The sequence below is a fragment of the Eulemur rufifrons genome, chromosome 6, assembly GCF_041146395.1.
Source record: "Eulemur rufifrons isolate Redbay chromosome 6, OSU_ERuf_1, whole genome shotgun sequence".
Lineage (NCBI taxonomy): Eukaryota > Metazoa > Chordata > Mammalia > Primates > Lemuridae > Eulemur > Eulemur rufifrons.
In genome coordinates, this window is record NC_090988.1 from 32,333,514 (window position 1) to 32,356,568 (window position 23,055).

Consider the following 23,055-nt stretch of genomic DNA (forward strand, 5'->3'; position numbering starts at 1 on the left):
CTCTGCCAAACTACTTTATACTATGCATGAGTCTTGTAATCCAAGTAAACCCGTTTGCTGTCTCCCAAGTACACAATGTATTTTCTTCAAATTATTCACTCCACATAAAATGTTGTATATATCTTCTCTGTGTCTTTAATTCTACTCACAATTCAATATTCAGTCTAAATTAAATTAGGAGTATTAAACATAGCCCTAAAGGGGAGTCATCTGTACCTTCTCTGGACACTATAGTTCTTATTCACTTGGAAAATAATTACATACCTTTCTTCTGTTGCTGACTTAAATTGTTATTAAATTTTTTAATTGATTACAGTTTGACACCCAGCTAAATAGTGAGATCATGGAGAGCATAGTTGACTTGACATATATATTTACTTTAAACACACCACTGTCCCATATATAATAGTTGATTATAAAGTATTGGTTAAGTAGATTTATTGATATATATCTTAATATATTATAACTAATGTGGGAGTTGAAAAGAAATTAAAAGAGATCTTAACAAAGTTACAAAAATGAAAATTTAGGAAAGAAAGAACTGTTAAAATATTAAAATTGAAACAGATTTGACACCTGGAAAAAATGTTTCTTCAAACATATTTTTGACTATTTTGTAAAGTGGCCTAATTTAGAGTCCTGATTCCAAAATGAATTTGTCATAGGAGTCAAACAAGTGATCAATGACAGGAAAAGAAATTAATTCCTGCTTTTCTTTCTTCAAACTCTATTTGGGTAACAATATAGGTGCAATGCTTACACTGAGAATAGAAATATAAATATGCCACAATGTCTGTTTGCTATCAGCTCATAATCTAGTGGGTGAGATGCGATTAAAATAGTCTTCAAATTCACTCTGTTAACAATTCTATAAATAAACACGGCTTATTACACTGCCCTCAGAATTAAAAAATGTTATCAACTTATCAATTCTTGACAGATAAAAGACAGATGTTACTTCAGATCTTGCTGCTTCTAAGTATGATTCTCCCTGATTTATGACTCTTTGTGTCAAGCTGTGTAGTATGTACAGGACCCATATATCTATTTACATTTATATATCTATAACTATCTATGTCTATATCAATATCTATATCTAGGACACAGAATAGAAAAAAAAAACTGAAACATATCACAATTGTAACTTGGTGATGTCACTTGGTTGTTTCTCAGGATGCCATATACATATATAAAGTGCTCATTAATTGATTTAATATAAAAGCTTTGGAGCAAGCCCAGACAGAAATACACAAGTACACACATACATACACATATACACATGCACACACACACATACACACACACAAATGGAATTTGGTTGTGGATCATGTTGCAATGAAGTCAAGCCACATATTGGAGAAATACATTTAATGTCATTATTGAACAAACATTAACTAACATAAAGGCTATGTGAATTTATGAAATACCACCCTTCATGACACACCTGGAAAAAGTAGGTTATGTTCAATACAAGATCAGCTCAACTTTTACAACAGATTTTTTTACATTGCAAGATGTTTTATAAACTACCAGGTCTGTACTGTATGGACCATACCAAAAAAGATTATGTAAATGGACAGTAATAAATCTTAAAAAATAAAAAATTAAACACTGGGTTAAAGACTGAAAGGATTTTTCTTAGGCCATGATGTGAAAAAGACAGTATGGTATTTTTAAGGTTCTTTATAACAACAACAAAATTATTGGTAATATAAAATGAAAAACACAAAAGGTTACATTTAAAAGTTTACTTTGGCAGAGGACTGTAAGTAACTAAAGGGCATTGGCTTTGGCTTCTGAATAATAAAATGGGGTGAACAGACACCAAGACGTGGTCTGCATTGTGGGGAGTCTTGGATCTATCTGCAAAAGAAAATGGCAGGTTGGGCCACATTTAAAATAAACCTAGTAACTTCTTTCATCTAGCTTTTGTCAGGCCACCTATTTTAGGGTGTGGAAAACTGAGAGACATATGGCCCTTTAAACTCAGAAGCTGTTAAAACCTCACCAGATGCACTGTACTTATATAATGCATTTGAGCTTCAGATCAGTCTCTGGGTTACATTTTTTAAAACACTAAGCAGATGCGCATAAAGAAAATTCTTGCTTATTATCGCTTGTCATTAGAAATTCTGTAATTCTCTACTGATAAATGCTAAGTGTTATTGGTCTCCTTCATTGCTTCTGTACTCTTAAGTATTACAGAGTCAACATATTTCATCCACATAGATCACTTTCAATATTATGATTCTCAGCTCAGGGAGAGTGAGAGGGAACATGCTATACTGGAAAGATTATACAGTTGGAGGTGAATATGGGTTCAAATTCTAATGCTGTCATGACTTTGCTCTAATATGTGACTGAGAATGAGTTACTTAACTTTAATGAGTCTCATCTGTGAACTGTAGATGGTAATTCCTATTTCAATGGGCTACTATGATGATTAAATATAATATATATTGATTACTTTCCCCTATCCATTGCCCATACATAATATTCAACTTCATTTTCTATCAACTGTGAATATATACATGGCACCAATTTTATGACAACAGTAGAATTCAAGGCAAGAATTTTTTCTCTGAAGATATGGGATTGAAAAATTTCTTTATGTATGAAATTATTAATCAGGAATCTACAATTTTACATCACTTGCTACAGTAAATCTTTAACGGATTGTAATAGATAAAATATCTTTAAAACCATGCCTAATACAGATAAATACAATTTTGAAAAAATAAAAATAGTGAAAACTAGTGTCAAGTATTTTAATATAAGAAACAGTTTTCTCTAACATTAATAAAATATAGCAAGTAGGAATTATCTACTCTCCATCTCATTCTCATCCCCTGCCTTAGCTCAGATCATCAATATCTCACTGAGAAGTAGCATCCTAAAGTTGAGGGCGAGGTAGGAGTTGAATTCTGGTGTCATTTCCAGTTCTAAGTTGTATTCTGGTTCTACTGCTTGTTATTAATGGTACCTTGGATAATAAATTCCTTAATATTTGAAGGCCTAGTTTCCTCATATATCAAATGGGAATCCTAATGCCTAAGGGTGATAGTGAGTTAATGTATATAAAGTACCTAGTAGTATAGTAGTGTCTATAACATAAGCTCTTGGAGGTTAGTTTCTTTCATTAGTTCTGTAGTCTTTTCTGACTTTTACCTATTTTTCACAGTGAACCTTGTAAAATGATATGCATAAATAAGCATTAATATTTATAACAGTATAGAATTATAACAAAAATTACCCACTGTGTGCTGAATATAGTGCTTAGTGTTGGAAAGAAATAGGATAAATAACAAAAAATATTCCTTGTCTTGAAAAAGCTTACAATCAAACTGCAGATGTTGGAATCTAAGAGTATTGGTAAGGATATTTTATGTATATTTTACAGAAATAAAGAAATCTATAATACTACTTTACACCAAAAATGCAATTGTATTCCTTTGCTGGAATGTACAGTGTAACTTAATTTTCTTTTAAGTATTCTGGTTACAGGTGTATTTTAATAGTGATACATTGGTAGTCTAAATAGTAAATATAAACTACCTAGAGCTCATAGTGACGGTGTCTTTACAGAATGACAGGTTACCAGTTGGTAGGGCACATGATATGTATTTAAACTCATGGATCACACATTTTTATATAATAATATTTTCTGTACATAAAATACCTCCCATTGTGAGAGTTCCTTATAATGTAAAACTGCTTAAATGATGTTTGGATTTCATTCTTTCCTTTCTCTCTTCCTTCCTTCCTGTCTTCCCACCTTCTTTCTTCATTTTTTCCTCATTCTTTCATCCCTTCCTTTTTAATTAAGGACTTTACCAAGCAAGAATTCAACTTACATTGGAAAAATAAAAACTTTATATTTTATGTGACTAGTTAAAACTAGGTCTTTTTGATGAATCATCAGAAACTAGAAGGAATAGAAACAATCAAAGAAATAATTTAACCCATAAAAGGACTCTACATTATAAACAAAGGGTATATTCAATAGAATGATTATGAAGTTTATTCTAATGTTAAATTATTTTTAAAATTTTTGTATTTCAATTTTTTCTAGTTTGATTTTTTCCGTTTATATTATTTTTCAAACCCGATTATGTTATATTAGACATACATGTAAGTTTACTTTAATTTTTATTTAACTACCACAAACTTCTTAATGTTGTGTCTTCTTTTATGTTTATAATATAAATGCTGAGTTATAAACAATAACATAGGTGGCTTAAATTATGTCGACCATTTATATTAACACTCACTTTTGCAATGCTTTGATTAAAAAAAATGGGACTAGAAAGGCTGCCTTGGAACCCTGGTTTATTTTTTGAGTCTAATAGCTAAACAAACATGTAAAGCATTCCTGTAAGTATACCGACAAGAAGCAAGTGAGTTATAGGAAAGATTGTTTAGGTTTTCAGTACTCTGTGAATATTGACCATTTGGATAAAAAGGGTCCTACTCTACTTTTTCCAATAGGTAGAGGTCAAGTTACAGAGCTTCCAACAGTAATCATTTTACTGAGAGATGATACTAAACATAAACCATGGATAGAGTGGAACATCCATGTATTATGCTATTTGTACCTACTGCCAGTTAGGTAGAAACCTTGACCAATATCCTTGTCTACATTTGATCAAGTTTGAAGGAGAAGAAAGCCCTTATGTTCAATATGACAGTTTTAAAGATACAAAAGTCAGATGAACATGTGATGACAGATACTTCTGGAAGTGAAATAGGGCACTGTTCATGATTGTCACAGTGCAACAGAAGTAAACTGGGATTATGTAGGGCAAATCAAAGTGTATGACCACCTGATGCAGCCTGATAGGAAGGCATCCTAAATATGGGGTATAGTGAGAGGTGACATGCTTTTAGGATACCTTGCCCAACTGTTGGAAATATATACCAAGTAGCTAGCTGGCGCAGTTTCTCTTTCTACGCAATGGTCTAGATCATTTTTCTATTTAAAGTGATGCATGCTTTGGGTATATGTATTATAATTGTTCACGACAAGGAGAGCCCACAGATTGTTTCTTAGTAGCAAACTCTCTCACCAGCATGTATGCCAGTAATATGGGATGAAAGCAATTGTTTTTCTATGTTCCTGGCAATAGTCATTAGTGCCTATGAAGTAAGTATCTGGGGTGAGGCAGGGAGCAAGTAGAGTAGTGTGAAGCAGGAGCCTACTCAGACTGTACAATCTAATTGTGTTAATATTTAAGTGTGGGTGATTCTTCACTCCAGAGAGATCTGGGACTTTCTTTCAATAGCCTTCAGAGTAGCAGGCATTTCTTGCATTTTTTTTTTTTTTTTTTTTTTTTTGTGGTTTTGAGTAGTAAAATTCTGGTTGAACTACTGTCTTCCATTATCAGATTTTTATCTGTACAAAGGGATATAAGGTATTGGAATGTTAATCGTTGTTCCATTGGATACAGAAGCAACAACTTTTTTCCCTATGGCTACAGAGTTGTCATAATCATTTAATTATGAACAGTTATGAACTTTTTGGAGTTCACCCAAATATAACATCCATGGCCTAAAAATAACCAGAGCAGTGCTGATATTTCAATCTTTGAAACTTCCAAATGACTCTATTTCCCTTTCTTCCAGGATGCCTTCTAACGAACTGATCCTCTCTAAAGCCTTCCCTGAGTCATCTGAGTAGAGTGCTGCACTCCCCTATCCTTGGCACATGCCTTTATCACAGCACATAGCATGCTCTGCTCTAATTTGGGGTGCGTTTGTTATCTAATCCAATGGACCATGAGTTCTTTCAAAGCTCTATTGCTAGCATGTAGAGCAGTAAGTTGCACTTAACAAACACTAATTGAATGAATGAATGAATAAAATGTGCAATGCATATCCAATTTGGTTAGAGTGCTGAATTCCTAAAGGAGTTGTTAAAGATAAGGAAAGACAGTTTCAATTCATATATTAATATTTCAAAATAGTCTTCAAGAGTTCCTGTAACAGACATTAAGCTTTTAGAAGAACTGATCCTGAAATACAGTGACTGTCATGGTTTCCTGGAGGAATCAGCCAATACACAATTTTTTTATGTTGTTTTTTTATTTCAGCATATTATGGGGGTACAACAGTTTAGGTTATGTTTATTGCCCATGGCCCCCACCCCCCAAGTCAGAGCTTCAAGCGTGTCCATTCCCCAGATGGTGCGCATCGCACTCATTATATAGGTATACACCCATCCCCTTCCCCCTCATCCACATCTGCCCGACACCCAATTGGTGTTATTCCCAAATGTGCACTTAGGTGATGATCAGGGAAACAAATTTGCTGGTGAGTACATGTGGTGCTTCCAATACACAATTTGGATAACTGTGTATTCAAAGCATCTATATTTGTATATATCAATGCTCTGGGTTATTATATTTTTTTCTTTTTTAGTGTCCTCATCTGCGAAATTAAAATACTATCACTTACCCCTTACGTATATTGTAAAAGCAAATGTGAAAAGTGGATACAATTTGTGATCCTTAGAAATAAAGAAAAGATAGCAAAAACTTTTGAACCAGATTTTCCTAATTCTTAGACACAACCTGGTTGACTCTTTGGCATTTTAGGACAATATAAACACTTGCAGGCTGAAGAGGCTGTTTATCATAGGCCAGATGTCAGGGAACTTTCTGTAAAGGGCCCAATAGTAAATATTTTAGTCTTTGCAAAACAGGTGTTCTCTGTCTCTACTTAATTCTGCCATAGAGAGGCAAAAGCTAATGTAGATGATATGTAAACAAATGGGTATGAGTGTGTTCTAATAATATTTTATTTACAAAACCAGCAACTTGGCAGGATTTGGTTCATGGGCAATAGATTTTGACTCCTGATTCAGCCCTAGTACTAGAATAGGTTAATAAAGTTTATAAGCTTTTCAACTTATCAGAGGGTGGTGTTGATGCCAGGAAAACATCTCATTTTTAAGGTTGTAAATTCTGTATGTTGTACAAAGAGACTGATAATTCCCCATTCATTTTTAATTTAAAGCATTGCTATGTGTAGGGTAATTTTACATGATGTTTTACCATGCAAAAGAAGTATAATGATGAATTATTACTTGTTTTTTATGTACATAACAAACAATATTAATTTAAATTAGTTTGCATTTTCAGCTTGACTCTTGGAACTAGGGCATCATGCTTTGCTGCAAACACTTACTGTATACTTGTAATTGTCCACGAAAGGAATTTTTTCCACGTGAGTTTTCAGCTCTGCAGTCATATATGCCTGCATCATCCAGCTGTACGTTTGGTATTTCCAGCACTGCCTGAGATTTCCGCAGACGTGCTTTACTAGGAATATAACCATTAACCTTCATCCATGTGATTGTTGGAACGGGGCTACAATAGGGAGCAAAAATACTGTTAATACACTTTCCACTATTAGGAACATAGATTCTGTTATCTGGTAACTTGAGCACTTAATAGGCTGAGTGCAATAAAATGTAATCACAATTAAGGACCATGTGCTGGTTGATAGACTTCACTTTCCATGTGGATTGTCTGGTAAGTAGTTAAATTACAAAAGAGTAGTTTCCTTTTCTTTCATATTTCAGGAAAGCAATCCAGAGACAATACATTACAGATTTTAACAGATTATACTTTATTTTTTAAAATGTCATTATATTTTTAATGACAAAAGTAATTTATTGAAATTACTAATATAGGCTTACTGAAATGAGTCAAACAAAAGGGTCATGAATTAAATAAATTAAAAACTTATCCAGCCCCCATCCCTGCAAATCTGTCTTTCTGCAACAACAAATACTATTTATATGTAATCTCCTACATTGTCTTTATGATGCATATATTCACACACATGAGTTATTTTTGTTTTGTTTTTTAAAAGATGTAAATCTTGAATACTTGCTATTTTATTATTAAAAGACTACATTCAATAAATATTGGCCTGACTTATTCTGGTTAATAGTTATATGCTATTCTATTGTGTAGATGTACCAGAATTTAATGAACTGCCCCCTATAGTTAGACATTTAGCATAGCCTCGGTTTTGTTTCCTTTTTTAACTACTAAAAATCAAGGCTGCTATAAACAACTTGTATATATTTCGTTCACTATTGCTTTTATTTTCTGCAGCAGACATTCACAAAACTGGAATTAATGGATTAAAGGGCATGAACATTTTTCATGTTAATAAATATTGCCAGATTGTTTTTCAATAATGTGGCAGCAATTCCCACACCTGTATTATAAAGATAGTTTTCCCATATCATTGCTAGTATTGCATGTGATCAATTTGTTTAATTTTTTTCATATTGATAGGTAAATAAATGGTAATTTGTTGTTTATTTAATTAATATTTCCCTGAACTCTAAGAAGGTTGAACATCTTTTCGTAATTTTATTGGCCATTTGCATCTGCATTTTTGTGAATTGTTTCTTACGTTATTTTTCTTATTTTTCTTTCATTTTTATATGCTTATTTGCACTGTTTAATTTCTTAGACTTCTTTGTGTGTTAAGGCCATTGAGATTTTGTTTCTCAGAAATATTCCTCACTAGTGTATGGTTAGCTTCTGATGGCATCTGTGATACAATTTTATAAACTTTTGGGGAGAAACAAACATATCTATAGTTTCCTCCATGACTTCTGAATTTTTTCTTAGAAAATTATCTTAGAAAATTCTTTAGAAAATTATCTCTAAACTCAAGTTTTTCACTATTTTCTGCAGTATTCTTGGTAGCATTTTTATCACTTTAAAATATTTGGATCTTTAATCCATCTAGACTATATTTACCTTTTTTTTGGTGTGAGATAGGGACTAAAACTAATTATTTCAGCATCAATAAATAAAGAAAACTCCTTTTTCCACAATATTTGAAATGCTGCCTTTGTCATATAATTGGTTTCCACATGTTTGAATCTGTTTCAGGCTTCTCAGTTCTGTTCCACTGATTTATTTAGTATTGTTTATATTTAATACACTTTATGCTCTGGGTCCAGTCGACTTTCTTTCAGTTAGATTTTTTAGTACTTCTTTCCACATCTCCTGATCCAGAAATACAGCCCTCTGTGTTTCCAGTCATATCTGTTAAAAATCCTACTAATCCTTTGTGATTTGTCCTAAATGCCTCCTCTTCAGCAATGTCCTTATTTGTGTAGTTCGCTAGAATATTTTTCTTTTAAATAACAAAGTACTTTGTGTATCCTGCATATGCCTCTTGTACAACCATCTACCATAGATTATAAATGCTAAGAGTAGGATATTTTTCTATTATTTTTTCTTATAGGAGTGATAGCAATGTTCACTATTATAAACAATGCTATGATAAACACCCTGTGTATCTTTGGACACCTTTTTGATTTGTTCCTTAGGAGTAAAATATAAAATTGAAATTTCTGGATTAAGGAGTTAGCAATTTTTGCTTATTTGTTTAGGCATATGTATTTAATAACCAGAAATGATAAATCTTGCATTTTGGAATAACTCTTACATCGGTACAGCATGCTATTCTTTTAAAATATGCTAGAATTGATTTGTGATTTTTTTTTAATTTAGAATTTCTGCATGTTTATTCAAATGTGAGATTGTCTATAGCTTTTTAGGGTTTTTTGTGTGTGTGCTTATTTGTTAGTAAGTTCATGGTTGGTTTGTGTACAGATAGCTTTGACAGATATGGTATCATAATGATGAATGATTGCTTGGTAAACATGCCAGAATTTTCCCATCTCCTATATTCTGTATCAACTTAAATAGTAGGATAATTATGGTTTCCTTGAAATACTGATAGAACTACCACAGGATGTTACCTGGGTCTGCCAACATCAGTTAAGTTAGTTTTTTGATTGTTTTTCCCTAGTTACATTGTATTTAAATTTCTGCTTGTGTGAACTTCAGTAATTCATGTTTTATTAGATAATAAGTTATTTCATCCATAATTTCAATGTTTTAGCAGTCAGCCATGCAGATAGGAATTGCTTAAGTTTTTAAAAAAAATTCCTTAACCATAAGTAGTCACACATTGTAGTAAAATATGGGTTCCACAGCCAGACTTCCTGGTAGCTCTGCTACAAGTTATTTAACATTTCATTTCTTCAATTTCCTCAATTGTAAAATATGGTGAAAATATTACTACCTATCTCAGAGAATAACTGTGAACGTTAAATTATTTAAAGTGCCTGGCACAGAATAGGCAGGCAAAAAATGTTTGCAATTATATTATTATAATATTTGTATATTCTTTATAATGTTAATGACATGAATATATGCTTTCTGTAATTTTGCCCTACAGAGCTGGCACTATATGGTGGTTAGGACCATGGGCCTTCAGGAAACCTGGATTCAAATATAATTTAGACACAAAGATGCTATGTGACCTTGGATAAGTTACCTATGTTCTCTGAATTTAGTTTTCTCATCTGTAAAATGGAGATTTTTATTTACTCCTCCAGAATGCAAATGTCTTTAGGGCAGTGGAATCATTTCCTTTGTTCAGCAGTCTGAACCAAAGTGCCTCATATAATGTTTGGTATATTGTTAGTGCTTAAATGTTTATGAAATAAATGAATGAATGATTCTCATAACATTATTTTGAGAATTAGATAAGTTCTTGTAAATTACTTTGCAAAATATATGACAAATTAAGTACTCAATAATGTTAGATATCATGATTTTTAAATGATTAGCTTTGTCAGAGACTTATCTATTTTACTGGTCTTTAAAATAAGCATTTTGAGTTTTTATTATGAGTTTTTGTTTTCATTTGTAAGTTCCTGCTTTTTTAATTTATTATTTCTTCTTTCATGATCAGCGCATTTATACTATACTATAACTTTTGAGCTGCATAATAAATATAATTATTATTTATGGTGACTAATAAAAGCATATAAGACTGCCTTTGTCTCATATGTTTTGAAATATAGAGAGATTGACATACAGTTTCTACTTTTTGAAACTTCTTGAATCCATCTTTGTAGTCAGATATAGAATTAAATTTTGTGCAAGTTCTATGTTTATTATAAAAAAGAGGTATATTTTATTTATGATAAAAGTTTTAAATTAGCTTTTAGATAGTTTTTGTTCATTGTCATTCAAATATTTTAGCATTTTTAATAATTTTGAAGCAATTTAATTTTCCCTCAGAGCAAATCTTTTATGGAATATTTGTAAAATAAAATAAAATATGAAAGTAAAAGAAACCCACATCAACAGATGCAAAGCTAGTCTGCTTGAAGCAACAAAGCAACAATGAGGATGCTGGACTTGCTTGCTTATTCCTCCACCCCACAGAAAACTACTTCTCTATATCCTTTTCATTTTTGTCCTAATTGATCTGTCAGACTGAGAGAAGTGAGTTAATTTCTACTATTCCCATTACTATTAGTATCTTCTTATATTTCAAAAAGCTTTATTTTGTGTTTTGATTAATTCTTCTCTCTGGAAATAAATGTTCATGAAAGTTAATATTATTTTACAGTTCTAATTATCTTTATCAAAATAATATGACCCTCTTCATAATTAAATGGTATTTTTACTTTAAATTATCTTTTTTTCAAACATTCCATTAACCTTGTGCTCCTTGCCTATTTATTCTCTTATTTTTACCTTTTCTTATGGTGTGTCACTTTGTTTTGATCTAATTCCCCCTAAACGAAAAATGGTTAGATTTAATATTTGACCTAAAAACTAGATTTGTTAATCTATGTGTTTTAATGGTGGAATTTGTCTAATTTTGTTGCTACAATTGATTCAAATTTTCTTCTTCAGTCACTTTGGAATTATCAAATACAGAATAACACGTAATTTCATATAGAATGCTAATAGCTGTAAACCTTGGAATAAAAATAATCATGGATTTAAAAAACGATCAAGGGTCGGGCGCAGTGGCTCACGCCTGTAATCCTAGCTTTCTGGGAGGCTGAGGCAGGAGGATAGCTGGAGCTCAGGGCTTCAACACCAGCCTGAGCACAGTGTGACCCCATCTCCACCTAATAAAAATGGAAAACAAAAATAAAAAAAAATACACAAAACCACAAAACCCAGCTGGGCCTTGTGGTGCATGCCTGTAGTCTCAGCTATCGGGGAGGCTGCTGCAGAAGGATCGCTCACAGCCCAGGACTTGGAGCTTGCAGTGAGCTACAATCACTGTACTCTACCCAGGGACACCAAGTGATGCTCTGTCTCAACAACAACAACAAAATGATCAAAGAAGATATGACTATAAAAGTAAACATGTGGATTAAAAATAAAATAGAAATTAAAAAATAAAAACATTATGGTATAAAACATAAGATTCAATGGCTGGGCTAAACATCAAATTAAACATAGTTGAAACAATTTTTTCAAAATTCTATATAGATTAGAGTTTTATATACATACAGAATGAGGCACTGGAGGACAGGGAGATAGAAAATGTGGAAACATAAGTTAATTGAGTTAATATAGTTAACTGGTTTAGTTAGTTCATTAGTTAATATGGAAGTAGTTAATTCATCAGTTAATATACATCTGATATAAAGTAAGAGGGCATAGGTCCCATCAAAGATAACAGATAGAAATCGAGATAGAAAGAGAGAGAGAGAGAAAAAGAAAGAGACTAGAGAAAAAGGAGACTGTGTAATGTCTGAAGAGAAATTGGCATAACAGTTTCCTGAGATGATGAAGGACATGAACCCACAATACAGAATATACAATATATGCGAAACATGAGTAAGACCACAGAATATCAAAGACATATATGAAAAGTGGCCAGAGAGGGAGGACAGACCATCTACAAAACAACAGTGATTAGAATGTTCACTGGCTTTCCAACAGCAGCAATGAAAGCAGAAGATGCTGGAATAATTATGTTCAATATGTTTAGAGAGAGAAGAGAAAAAAAGCTGTAAACCTACAGTTTGTATCTTGTAAATTTTCCTTTAGAATTGAAAGCTGATAAAGATATCAGATCTATAAAAATTGAACAAGTTTATCACCAAAAAACTATCACTAACGTGTACATACTTCTGTAAGAAGGAAAATGACTCCAGAAAGCAAGTTTAAGACGCAAGAAGGAGTAGTAAGAAAAAAAATTACAAATAACATCAAAAACAACAACATGGGTGTATAAAAAGGAACGGGATTAAAATACTAGCTTAAAAGAGCATGTAATTAAAAGGGAGGAGTGATTAGAGTTAATGTGTCCTAAAGGTGAAGGAGGATGGTTATTAGTGAGCTTTAGATGTTAGAACTACATAGTAAAATTAATAGAAAAATCATAAAATAATAGGAAAAAAGTGTATAATTTTACAAACAAATGGAGCCTGGGAATCTCAGCTCTTCCCCAAATCCGTTTCTTTTGTTTCTTGGACCCACATTTGCCTTTTTTTCTACGCAAATAGGCATTGCTATTTGCGTAGCTAATGCTGCTAATTTGCTAATGATGCTAATTTCTGGCAATAAAGTGTAGTGGAATTGTCTAAAAAAATCTATGAATCTTTACTTTTTTTGATTGTTGGGTAAATCGATATCAATGCCCAGGACAACTTTGGAAGTCACAGGTTGAAGATAGCAAAACTGAGCTCCTAAATGAGAAGGAAGTACCAACCTATGCTAATCAACACACTTTTTTGATGTTACCTAAATGAGCTACAGATATTTACCTTGCTAAGATTCTGAGATTTGAGGGTTTATTTTCCATACCTGCTAACGTTATATTGCTAACATAAAACTTGGTACATGGACATGGACATGGGTAACTGTCATAATAAGACATTAAATGTTTGTAATTTGCAGAACTGTCAAGATGAAGGTGGTGAGGATATGATACTGGAGAATGAGGAGATGAAGTTCTATGGCATACAGTGCCAAATATTGAGTAAAACTTGCTAGGTTTGTTCCAGGTGGGAACGCGAAAAGTATGTGTAGGACAGAATGGGATTAATGCAAAACTTAGGCTTGTAAAAACAATAGCTGCAGGAGTCTGGAGAGTCCCTGCCTTTGTAAATCTAATAGACAGCTGCAGCAAGCATTCCTTCCCCCTCCCTCCCTGATAGAGGAGGACAATGCCAGAGCTGAAGGATGGATGTGACAGGGACAAGGGTCCTAGAAGTTGGTTAAAGAAACACTTATTATAAGCAGCTGTTCTGGCCCACTTACTTACTCCCCCCAAAAAAGCCTCTATAAAACTCGAGGCTTTCCCCTTTTCTCTCGTGGATTCCTTTTGGCCTCCACCCATGTCCACCCAGATGCTCAAAATAAACAGCATTTTACTACACGAGGCTTCGTGTGTCTCTCTCGGCTCCAGACCTAACAAAACTGTCATCGTCCTTAGTTTGAAAAGGTAATAAAAAATGCTCACTAAGCCTAGGGAAGGAATTAGAAAATAGAATATTAAAAGCATGTGTTATTACCAGCAACGTTCATCAAAGTATTAGACTCAATAAGTGAGCTCAGAAAAATAGTGATTGCATTGTCAGGAGAAGCAATGAAAATAAAAGAATGCAAATGTGAGACCCTGATCAGTATAGCAGATTAATTGCAAAAACGGCCCCAATTCTCCATCGCTGTCTCTATACACATCCTTTGCCATGCAATTTTGCAGATCAATTTTACCATTGGAAGATGGAGTCTGTTAATCAGTGCTTTCAATATGCCTTACGTCTTGCTTTGGCCATCAGAAAGTAGCTTTAAGATTTGTGTGTTTCTGCTCTGTCTCTCGGACTCTTGCCTTTACCATGAAAACAATCAGGGTAATCAGATTACAGAAAATTTCTTCTACCTCCAAATGTTTCCTCCTGCCCCTTCCCAATGACTTCACCCTTGTCCCAGCCAATCAATGATCTTATTTCCATAATTTAGGAAAACCTGTTTCAGAATTTTATGTAAATTGAAGAAGACAGCATGTAATCTTTTAAGTATGGCTTCTATCTCTCACCATAAGATTTATAAAGATTCATCTATGCTTTTGTGCTTATCAATAGTAAATTTCTTTTAATTGCTGAGTAGTATTTGAATATATGGATATGCCATAATTTGTTTCTCCAGACACCTGTTGATTGTTGGACATTTGGTTTATTTTTGGTTTTAGGCTAAATAAAACTACTTTGTACATTTTTGTATATGTTTTTTTGTGGACATACATTTTTATTGCTCTTGGGTAAACAAACAGGAGTAGAAATCCTGGATTATATGGTAAGGTAAATGTTTACCTGTGTTAAGAAACTGTCAGACTATTTTCTACAGTACTTGTATAATTTTATACATCCACCAGCAGTGTATGAAGTTTCCAGTTGTTCTGCATCCTTGAAAATACTTAGTAGTATCAACCCTTTCAATTTTATCCATTTTTAATGATACTACATGTGGTTTCAATTTACATTCCTTATGATTAACAATTTTAAACATTTTTAATGTTTTTATTGGCCATTTGTAGATTCAAATATTTGGTTCATTTTTATATTGTATTTTCTTCCCAGTATAGACAAGTAAAAATTATTTGTACATATTTGATATAAGTCCTTTGTCAAATATTACTATAAACATTTTCTCCCATCTGAGCTTGCTTTTTCATTTTCTTACCAGTGTCTTTTGAAACAAGCAGGTTTTAATTTTGATGAAGTCCTTGTAACCATTTTTTAGTGCTTTTTGTGTTCTACCTTAAGAAATATTTCTGATTCCAGAAAGTCTGAAGTGAATATTTCTTTTTATGTTCTGTTCTAGTTTACATTTAGGTATAATGGTGTAAGTTTATTTTTTGTCTTTAATATAGGATGATCAATTTATTCAACATGTATATCCATATGTTTCACCACTATTTGTTCAAAACATTATCTTTTCACCATTGAATTACTTGACATTTTGTGACAAACCTAGTTGACCTTAGATGAGTAGGTCTATTTCTATACTCTCTTTTGTTCCATTGCCTTATAAGCCTGTCCTTATGCCAATTCCCCATTTTTTTGATTATTCTGACATTTAAAGGAAATTTTGGGTAGCTTTTGAAAACAAGCGGTGTAAGTCTTTTAAGTTTTTCTTCTACAAAGTTGATTTGCCTATTCTATGTTATTTGAATTTCCATGTAAGTTTCAAAAGTAGCATGATAATTTCTATAAAAAATAAAAGACTGCTGGGATTTTGACTGGATTAGGTTGAATCCTACATAAATTTGCGGAGAATTGGCTTCTGAACACTATTGAGTCTTGTAATACATGAACATGCTGTATCTCCTCTTTTATTTAAATATTCTTTCATTTCTCCCAGAAACGTTATGCAATTTCTCAGTATACAGGTCTTGTGCATATCTTGTTTAGTTTATCCCTTCTAGGGCTTTTTTTGTGGATTCCTTCAGTTAGTCTACATACGCATCCATGCCATCTGCCAACAGATAGTTTTACTCCTTCCTTTTCCATCTCAAAGGTATTTTTTTTTTTATGCTTTGCTGTACTGTCTAGAACTCCCATTAAATGCAGACCAGAAGTGGTGAGAAGATAAAAACACGGGGGGAGGCATTTCAGTCTTTTGCCATTAAATATGATGTTGAATATTGATTTTTTTGTAGTTGCCCTTTTTCTGGCTGAAAAAGCTTCCCTCTAATCCCACATTTTTCGGAGTTCCATCATGTATATTGGCTTGCCATATGCTTTGTCAGCATTTACTCAGATGAATGTAAGATTATTTTTGTTTATTCTATTATGTGGTAATTTATATTAACTATGACAATTTATATTAATTATAATTTTATTAATTAATTTTTAATAGTTAAAACAACTTTATGCTCCTGAGATAAACCCCATTTGGCCATATTCTACAATTTCTTCTTTATGTGTTTGATAGAATTCATCAATGAAGCCATCTGGGCCTGAAATTTTTGTAGTAGAACGATTTATACTTGCAAATTTAATTTCATTAATAGATATGGGTCAATTCATGTTTTCTATGTCTTCTTGTGCCAGTTATAAAAATTATATCTTTTAAGGAGCTTGATTATTTTTGGCTTAGTTGCAAAATTAGGTGTTGTCAAGAAGATTCCCTTCCTGTTCTTTTAATGTTTTAGGATAGACGTGTTTACTCTTTTATTATTGATATTGGTAATTTAAATTTTATCTTTATGTTTATGAGTTTATTAATATTTTCTAAAAATGAGCATTGAGTTTCATTTTGTCCTTCTATCTATCCATATTCAATTTCATTGATAGCTGTTCTTTAATCTTTCTTTTCTTCTACTAAGTTTGAGCTTAAATTGATTTCCTTTTCTATTTGTTTAAGGTGGAAGTTTAGGTTACTGTTTTTGAATTTTCCCTGTTTAAAAGGTACAGATTTGCCTCTAAACACTGCTTTAACTATTTCACATATATGTTATGTTTTCACTGGTGTTCAGTTTAAAGTATTTTCTACTTTCTTTTGTGGTTTTTTCTTGATAATTTGGTTATTTAGATGTATACTTTGAATTGCCAAATATTTAGTGATTTTTTCAAATATTCTTTTGTTATTGATATATAATGTAATTTTGTTGTAACATACTCTCTTAATTTTCAATCTTTTTATTAGGGGTGAGACTTGTTTAATGTCCAGCATCTGGTTTATCTAGGTGAATGTTCCATGTGCAGATAAGTGCATTCTGTTGATTGTTGTAGAGTTCTTTAAATATCAATTAGGTCAAGTTGGTTAATAGTTGTGTTCAAGTCTTTTGTAACTTTACTGATTTTCTGTCTTCTTGCCCTTCTTGTAATTGATAGATTACTGGAGAAGTGGGCTACTTTACTGATCTTCTGTCCTACTGTTCTTGTAATTGATAAATTACTAAAGAACAGTGTTAAAATCTCCAACTATAATTGTGAAATTGTCTATTTCTCCTGTAATTACTATCAATTTTTGCTTCATATGTTTTAAATTTCTGTTGTCAGGCGTATATACATTTTGAATTTGTAATGTCTTTTTGAGAAATTGATATTTTTTATTATTATAAATTGATCATCTTTATCTTAAACAACATTCCTAACGCTTTGTACTTTGATATTAAGTCTCTGCAATTTTCTTATGGCTAGTGTTTATATAGAATATCTTTTTTATCTTTTGCTTTAAACATATATATATATTCATATATATTTATTTATATGAATAATTATATTTAAAGTAGGCTTCTTGTAGATAATATATTATAGGGTCTTGTTCTTTTGTCCAGTCTGATAATGTCTGCCTTTGGTGTAGTTAGTGAATTTACAATTATTATAATTACCTATGGTTGGGTTTATGTCTAGCATTATACGTTTTCTCACTTTCTAAATAGTTCTTTATCCTTTTTTTGTCCTCTTTCCTTGCTTTATTTTTTAATTATTTTTTCATATTTCATTTAAGTCTTCTATTAATTTATTAGCTACAGCCCTTTAATCTTTGTATGTGTGTTTGAGTATTTTAAGGTTTACAACATATATCTGACAATATTATGATTACATGTTCTCCTTCTGATCCTTGCTGTTCTTTCACATTTCTAGCAATTTTTATTAGAACCTGCATATTGTCAGCTTTCTGAAATTTGTTTTTGTCCCTTAACCATTGGTGAACTTTGTTCTGGCAATTTACTTATGCTTTGGTTTAATTCTTCTGAAACGTATTTGTAATCTTTCTTAGGGTGGGTTCAGAGTAGCCTTTATTTTAGGGCTAGATTAACCCTACTCCTATGGCCTGATCTTTTTTGGCTTCCTCTAATGAATCACCCAAGTGTTCAACAAGATTTTATTACTATGGTTAATTGGAGCTGAAGTTCTCTTGTCCCTGTTCAACTCTAAGTTTTTTTGTTTGTTTGTTTTTTGTTTTTTCAGCTTCCTTGTGTTTTTTCCTTCTCCACTAGTTTTTCTTGGCTTTTCACCCCATGCACGCATAGTTTAGTACCTGTTCATGTACTCAATGAAATACTAATGGAGATTTGCTCCCCTATTTCTGTTATGATTGTATAAATTTGTCACCTCAGCTTCTCTGATCTCCCTTCTGTCTTTTCAGCTCAATGAAACTGTTGTACTCATCTTAGGCTTCTCTTTTCTGGGTTAGTTTCTGATAAATGCTTCCTGGCAGAAAGTTGGAATGATGGTCAACTTCACTTTGTTTGTTTTTATTCTCTGAGGAATCACAGTCCTGCGCTATCTGTTATTCAATATGTGAAAAAAATTGTTTCATGTATTTTGTTCAATTTTTGGCTATCTACAATCCAGGCCTAATGTGGTAGAAATTACTCTGCCATGCTTATTAATAGAAGTCCAAAGGTGTTTTAATAGGTGAGAAAATAAGTATGATAATAATCCAAGATCTATTAACCAAAGAATAGATTCATATGTTTCATGTATTTACATATTAGATAAAATAGATAAATCATAACTACCCTGAACACCATGGAGAAATCTCAGAAGCAAAGATTGAGGAACCAAAAGCAAACCACAAATCACTACACTTATTTACCTAAGAACATGCAACTTCAAAATCATTGTGTTCAAAGTCAAAATTGCTATTGTATATTTGCTTAAATACTTAATATCTTAATTTTCAGTGTTTTATCTACTGACTTTCTGGCTTCTGCTTGAGCCATTTCAAGCTACTTTATTTACTTGACTATAATAAAATTTTAATTCCTTGGCATTCCCTTATTTAGTGTCCCAGGGAAAGGAATCCAGTATGAATGGGAAAAAAAATGTAATGTGGAAGAAAAGGCTGTGAGGTAGGGATAAGTAGATATACAGGATATGAGATTGCAGTTGACATGAGAAAAGACTTCTGGAAGTAGGAGAGAAAATTTCACTTCGAGGGATAGGTACAAAGGAGACATTATGAGCAACAAAACCAAGAGGATTTCAGTAATGAGAGAGATTATGTGTCTAAGTGGTAGGGTGAGGGGTCTCATTATGTTTATTATCTACTTCAATAAAACTCTTCTGAGGCCTCACAATATGCCATACCTGTATTAAAAGTGAATATCAATAAAATGACTGCTGTAATGACTTGAGGTACTTTTGAATTAATTAGAAATAGAAAAAAGAAAAACAAAATAAAACTGAACCAAATGATTCAAACACAGAAGGAAAGGGCATTAAGAGAATATCACCAAGAAGACTATTTATGTTGGACTGGGAGGTATGCAGCCTAGAAGAGATAAAATGTGAAGGAAGCCTTGAAAGATGAGGAAAATTTATGCAAGCAGCAAAAAAAAAAAAAAAAAAAAGTTTTTATGAGGGAATTCCATCTACTTGAACACACAGAAGAGTATGAGAGATAGCATGACAGATTGATGGAACTTAATATATTTTGATATGCTAAGAATGCATTATGTGTATAGGAAAGCACTGGGAAGTTTATAGAAATGCATATTTTCCCTTCAAAACCAAAAATATCTTCAAATGATGAAAGTTTTGTGGCTGTTTATTTCCATTTTTTCTTTCTTGTATCCTCAAAATTAGTATCTTAAAATTTTACCACTGAGTTATAAGAAGATTAGAATATGAAAATATTAAAAAACCATTGGTGGAGTGGCTAAAGAATTTTTTTGGTATTATTTCCACACACAAGCTGTTATTAAATGAAATAGTGATCCTGAGCCTGATGGTAACACTAACATTTTGTCAGCATTTTGGATAAAACATAAGACTCATGTATGTGGTCCATGACAATTTAGGGAAAATAAAATAATTATTGCTGTTTTCATGACTGACTTGTAATCAAGATGATTCATTCATTTTTTTTGTAGGCATTTGAGATTTTAAAAAGAAAATATTTGAGAGAACAATGAGATTTTAATTTTCTTAATATTATAATGTTATCCAGAATAAATTTCTCCATAACAATGATCTGAAAGTAGAATTGTTGCTCAAAAAGAGGACTGATTTAAGATACATTGGAAGAATGAATGGAAATGTCAGTTTTGATGGGAAGGCACAGCACAGTTATATTTTTTTTCCCTATTTTAGTTATGTTGAAATTATATCTGTTCAACTACACATGTGATTTTCATATATAATAAGCAATGCAACTTGAAGATAATGGAGTTTTTTTTTTAAGCTAATATTATGCTGAGGATAGAACTATTCATTTGGCTCAAAAATATCTCTGTTAATAGCAGTAGACTATGTGAAGCCACATTGAAAGTTTGACACAAGCTTTTTGTTATGCACCATCAAAATGACAGGATAAAAAGTGTCTCCAAATGTAGTTCTAGAAAGTACAGAAAGTGTTGAATGAACTTTGGTCATTGTTGAAGTCATTAAAGGTATCTTTTAAAGATCATTTTTATACATACGATGAGGTAATGTGTAGAGTCTGTCAAGGCAGAAGGAATATTTAGCTGTAAAGGTTTAATGATTTCAAAGGAAAGTACTCCCCAACTGCAAATCACTATTCACTGACAAATTGTAGGTCTGTCTAATGGAGCCTCCTATTTTCCCTGCATAAGTCACAAGTGAGATATGAATTTTACATCTGATGTGAAAATATATACAGTTATGGCCCCTTTGTGATTTGCACAAAAAAGAAGGAAGCATTGTATATCTTTGATAGAAACTGAAAGAACCAAGTTTTATAACTTTTCTCTAAGAAAGCACATAAAATGTCATCATAAAAAAAGCTATTGAGCCAAAGGGTTTTTTTTTTCTTTTACGATTCTGTATCTTAAAAAAAAAAAAAAAGAGAGAGAACAAAACTAGACCGCCAATGTGAGTGATCACTATCTACATAATATGCAAAATTTTCAAAGGCAAAAGTTTTCTTTGTAAAACTTTAGAAACTTTCAGGGGCGGTGAGTATGATGCTTGGCTACTTCTTCAGTGGAGAGTATATAGCTCTTTCCTTGGAGGCAAGAGACCACTGCCACAGTCTCCAAATGACTAATCGGCATTTAGGGAGAAGAAATTAACTGCATCTAACTTTAATATAAGTTTGATCTCTCTGCTTTCTGATTTTTGACTCAGAATGTATGATTATGCATTTACTCAAAGTCTTGACACAACTCAGAATAAGTACCATCACTTTTAATTATCTTAGGCAAATTATTTAATTTAGGTAAAGAATCTTGGTTGCATCTGTGAGATTATGGTCTGATGTGGTCTTTATGGTTTCACCACTGTTTTTTTTTAAATTTACTATTTTTTCTTCCATTAAAAAAATTATGTATCAAAGAAAGGAGTCAATACTCAGGCCAGGCTATGTCCCAAATATAGGCAATTGTATGCCCTCCTTTCCCTCATATAGTTTTGCCCAGATACTTCTTATCTTCTAAACCAGAGGAAACTCGTGAATCCTGCAAAATGGGGAGGATTCAGGAGAATCACATGCCAAACTCTTGTCCCTTGCCAAAAAACAAAACTAAGTTTCTAGATAGCTGAGAGAAATTTCTGGAACAATGTTATATTCATTCATTCATTCATTCAACAATTATATATATTTACTACATGCTAGGCTTGGTAAAAGATCTTGAGTTTATAATTGGGAGCATGATAGATATGGAATCCATATGATTAGTTAAATAATGACTTAAAGAGTATTAGTCATGATTTAAAGGCAGGATGGAGATAGGAGCAGCCAATCTAGCCTGGTGATGGTCAGGAAATGTTTTTGTTCAGACTTGAGTAATGAGTGGGAGTTATTCAGGCAAAAGGAGAGATATAATATTCTAGGAAGAGTTAGTAACCTATGCTGATTCTTGGAGGTGTGAGAGAAAATAACATATTCAAGGAGCTGAAAGAAGTTCAGTATGGTTGGTGCTTGGGTAGCAGTAGGTAGCGATGAGCCTGAAGAGTAAGATGGGTGTGAAGTGCCATAAAAATTATTTTAAGGAACTTTGATTTTTCCTAATATTTACTTAAAACTTTGAAGTGTTTTAAGTAGGTGAATTATGTTCATATTTGAATTTAGGACAGGGCTCAGCAAATTTTTTATTTTTATTTTTTCCTTGGTATATTTTGTTTATTTTGGAAATTATCAATTATCCAGAAAAAATACATGTGTATAATGCATATATACATTCACCTATATTTATATCTACACACACACAGAACAAATCATACCTGTTCCTAATTTGGTCAATAAGATTTTTAAAAATAAATTTTGAAGTTAA

At 32.2% G+C, this 23,055-nt stretch overlaps 1 protein-coding gene across 3 annotated transcripts in view; it reads right to left on the reverse strand.

Moving 5' to 3' along the window:
* Nucleotides 1–23,055, reverse strand: part of CNTN5 (contactin 5) — a 1,139,291-nt gene that overhangs the window by 244,089 nt on the left and 872,147 nt on the right. For all 3 annotated transcript variants that reach the window (XM_069469032.1, XM_069469031.1, XM_069469033.1), the window contains one exon: nt 7,186–7,367. In XM_069469032.1, the coding sequence (XP_069325133.1) occupies nt 7,186–7,367 (182 nt within the window). The remainder of the gene's footprint in view (nt 1–7,185; nt 7,368–23,055) is intronic.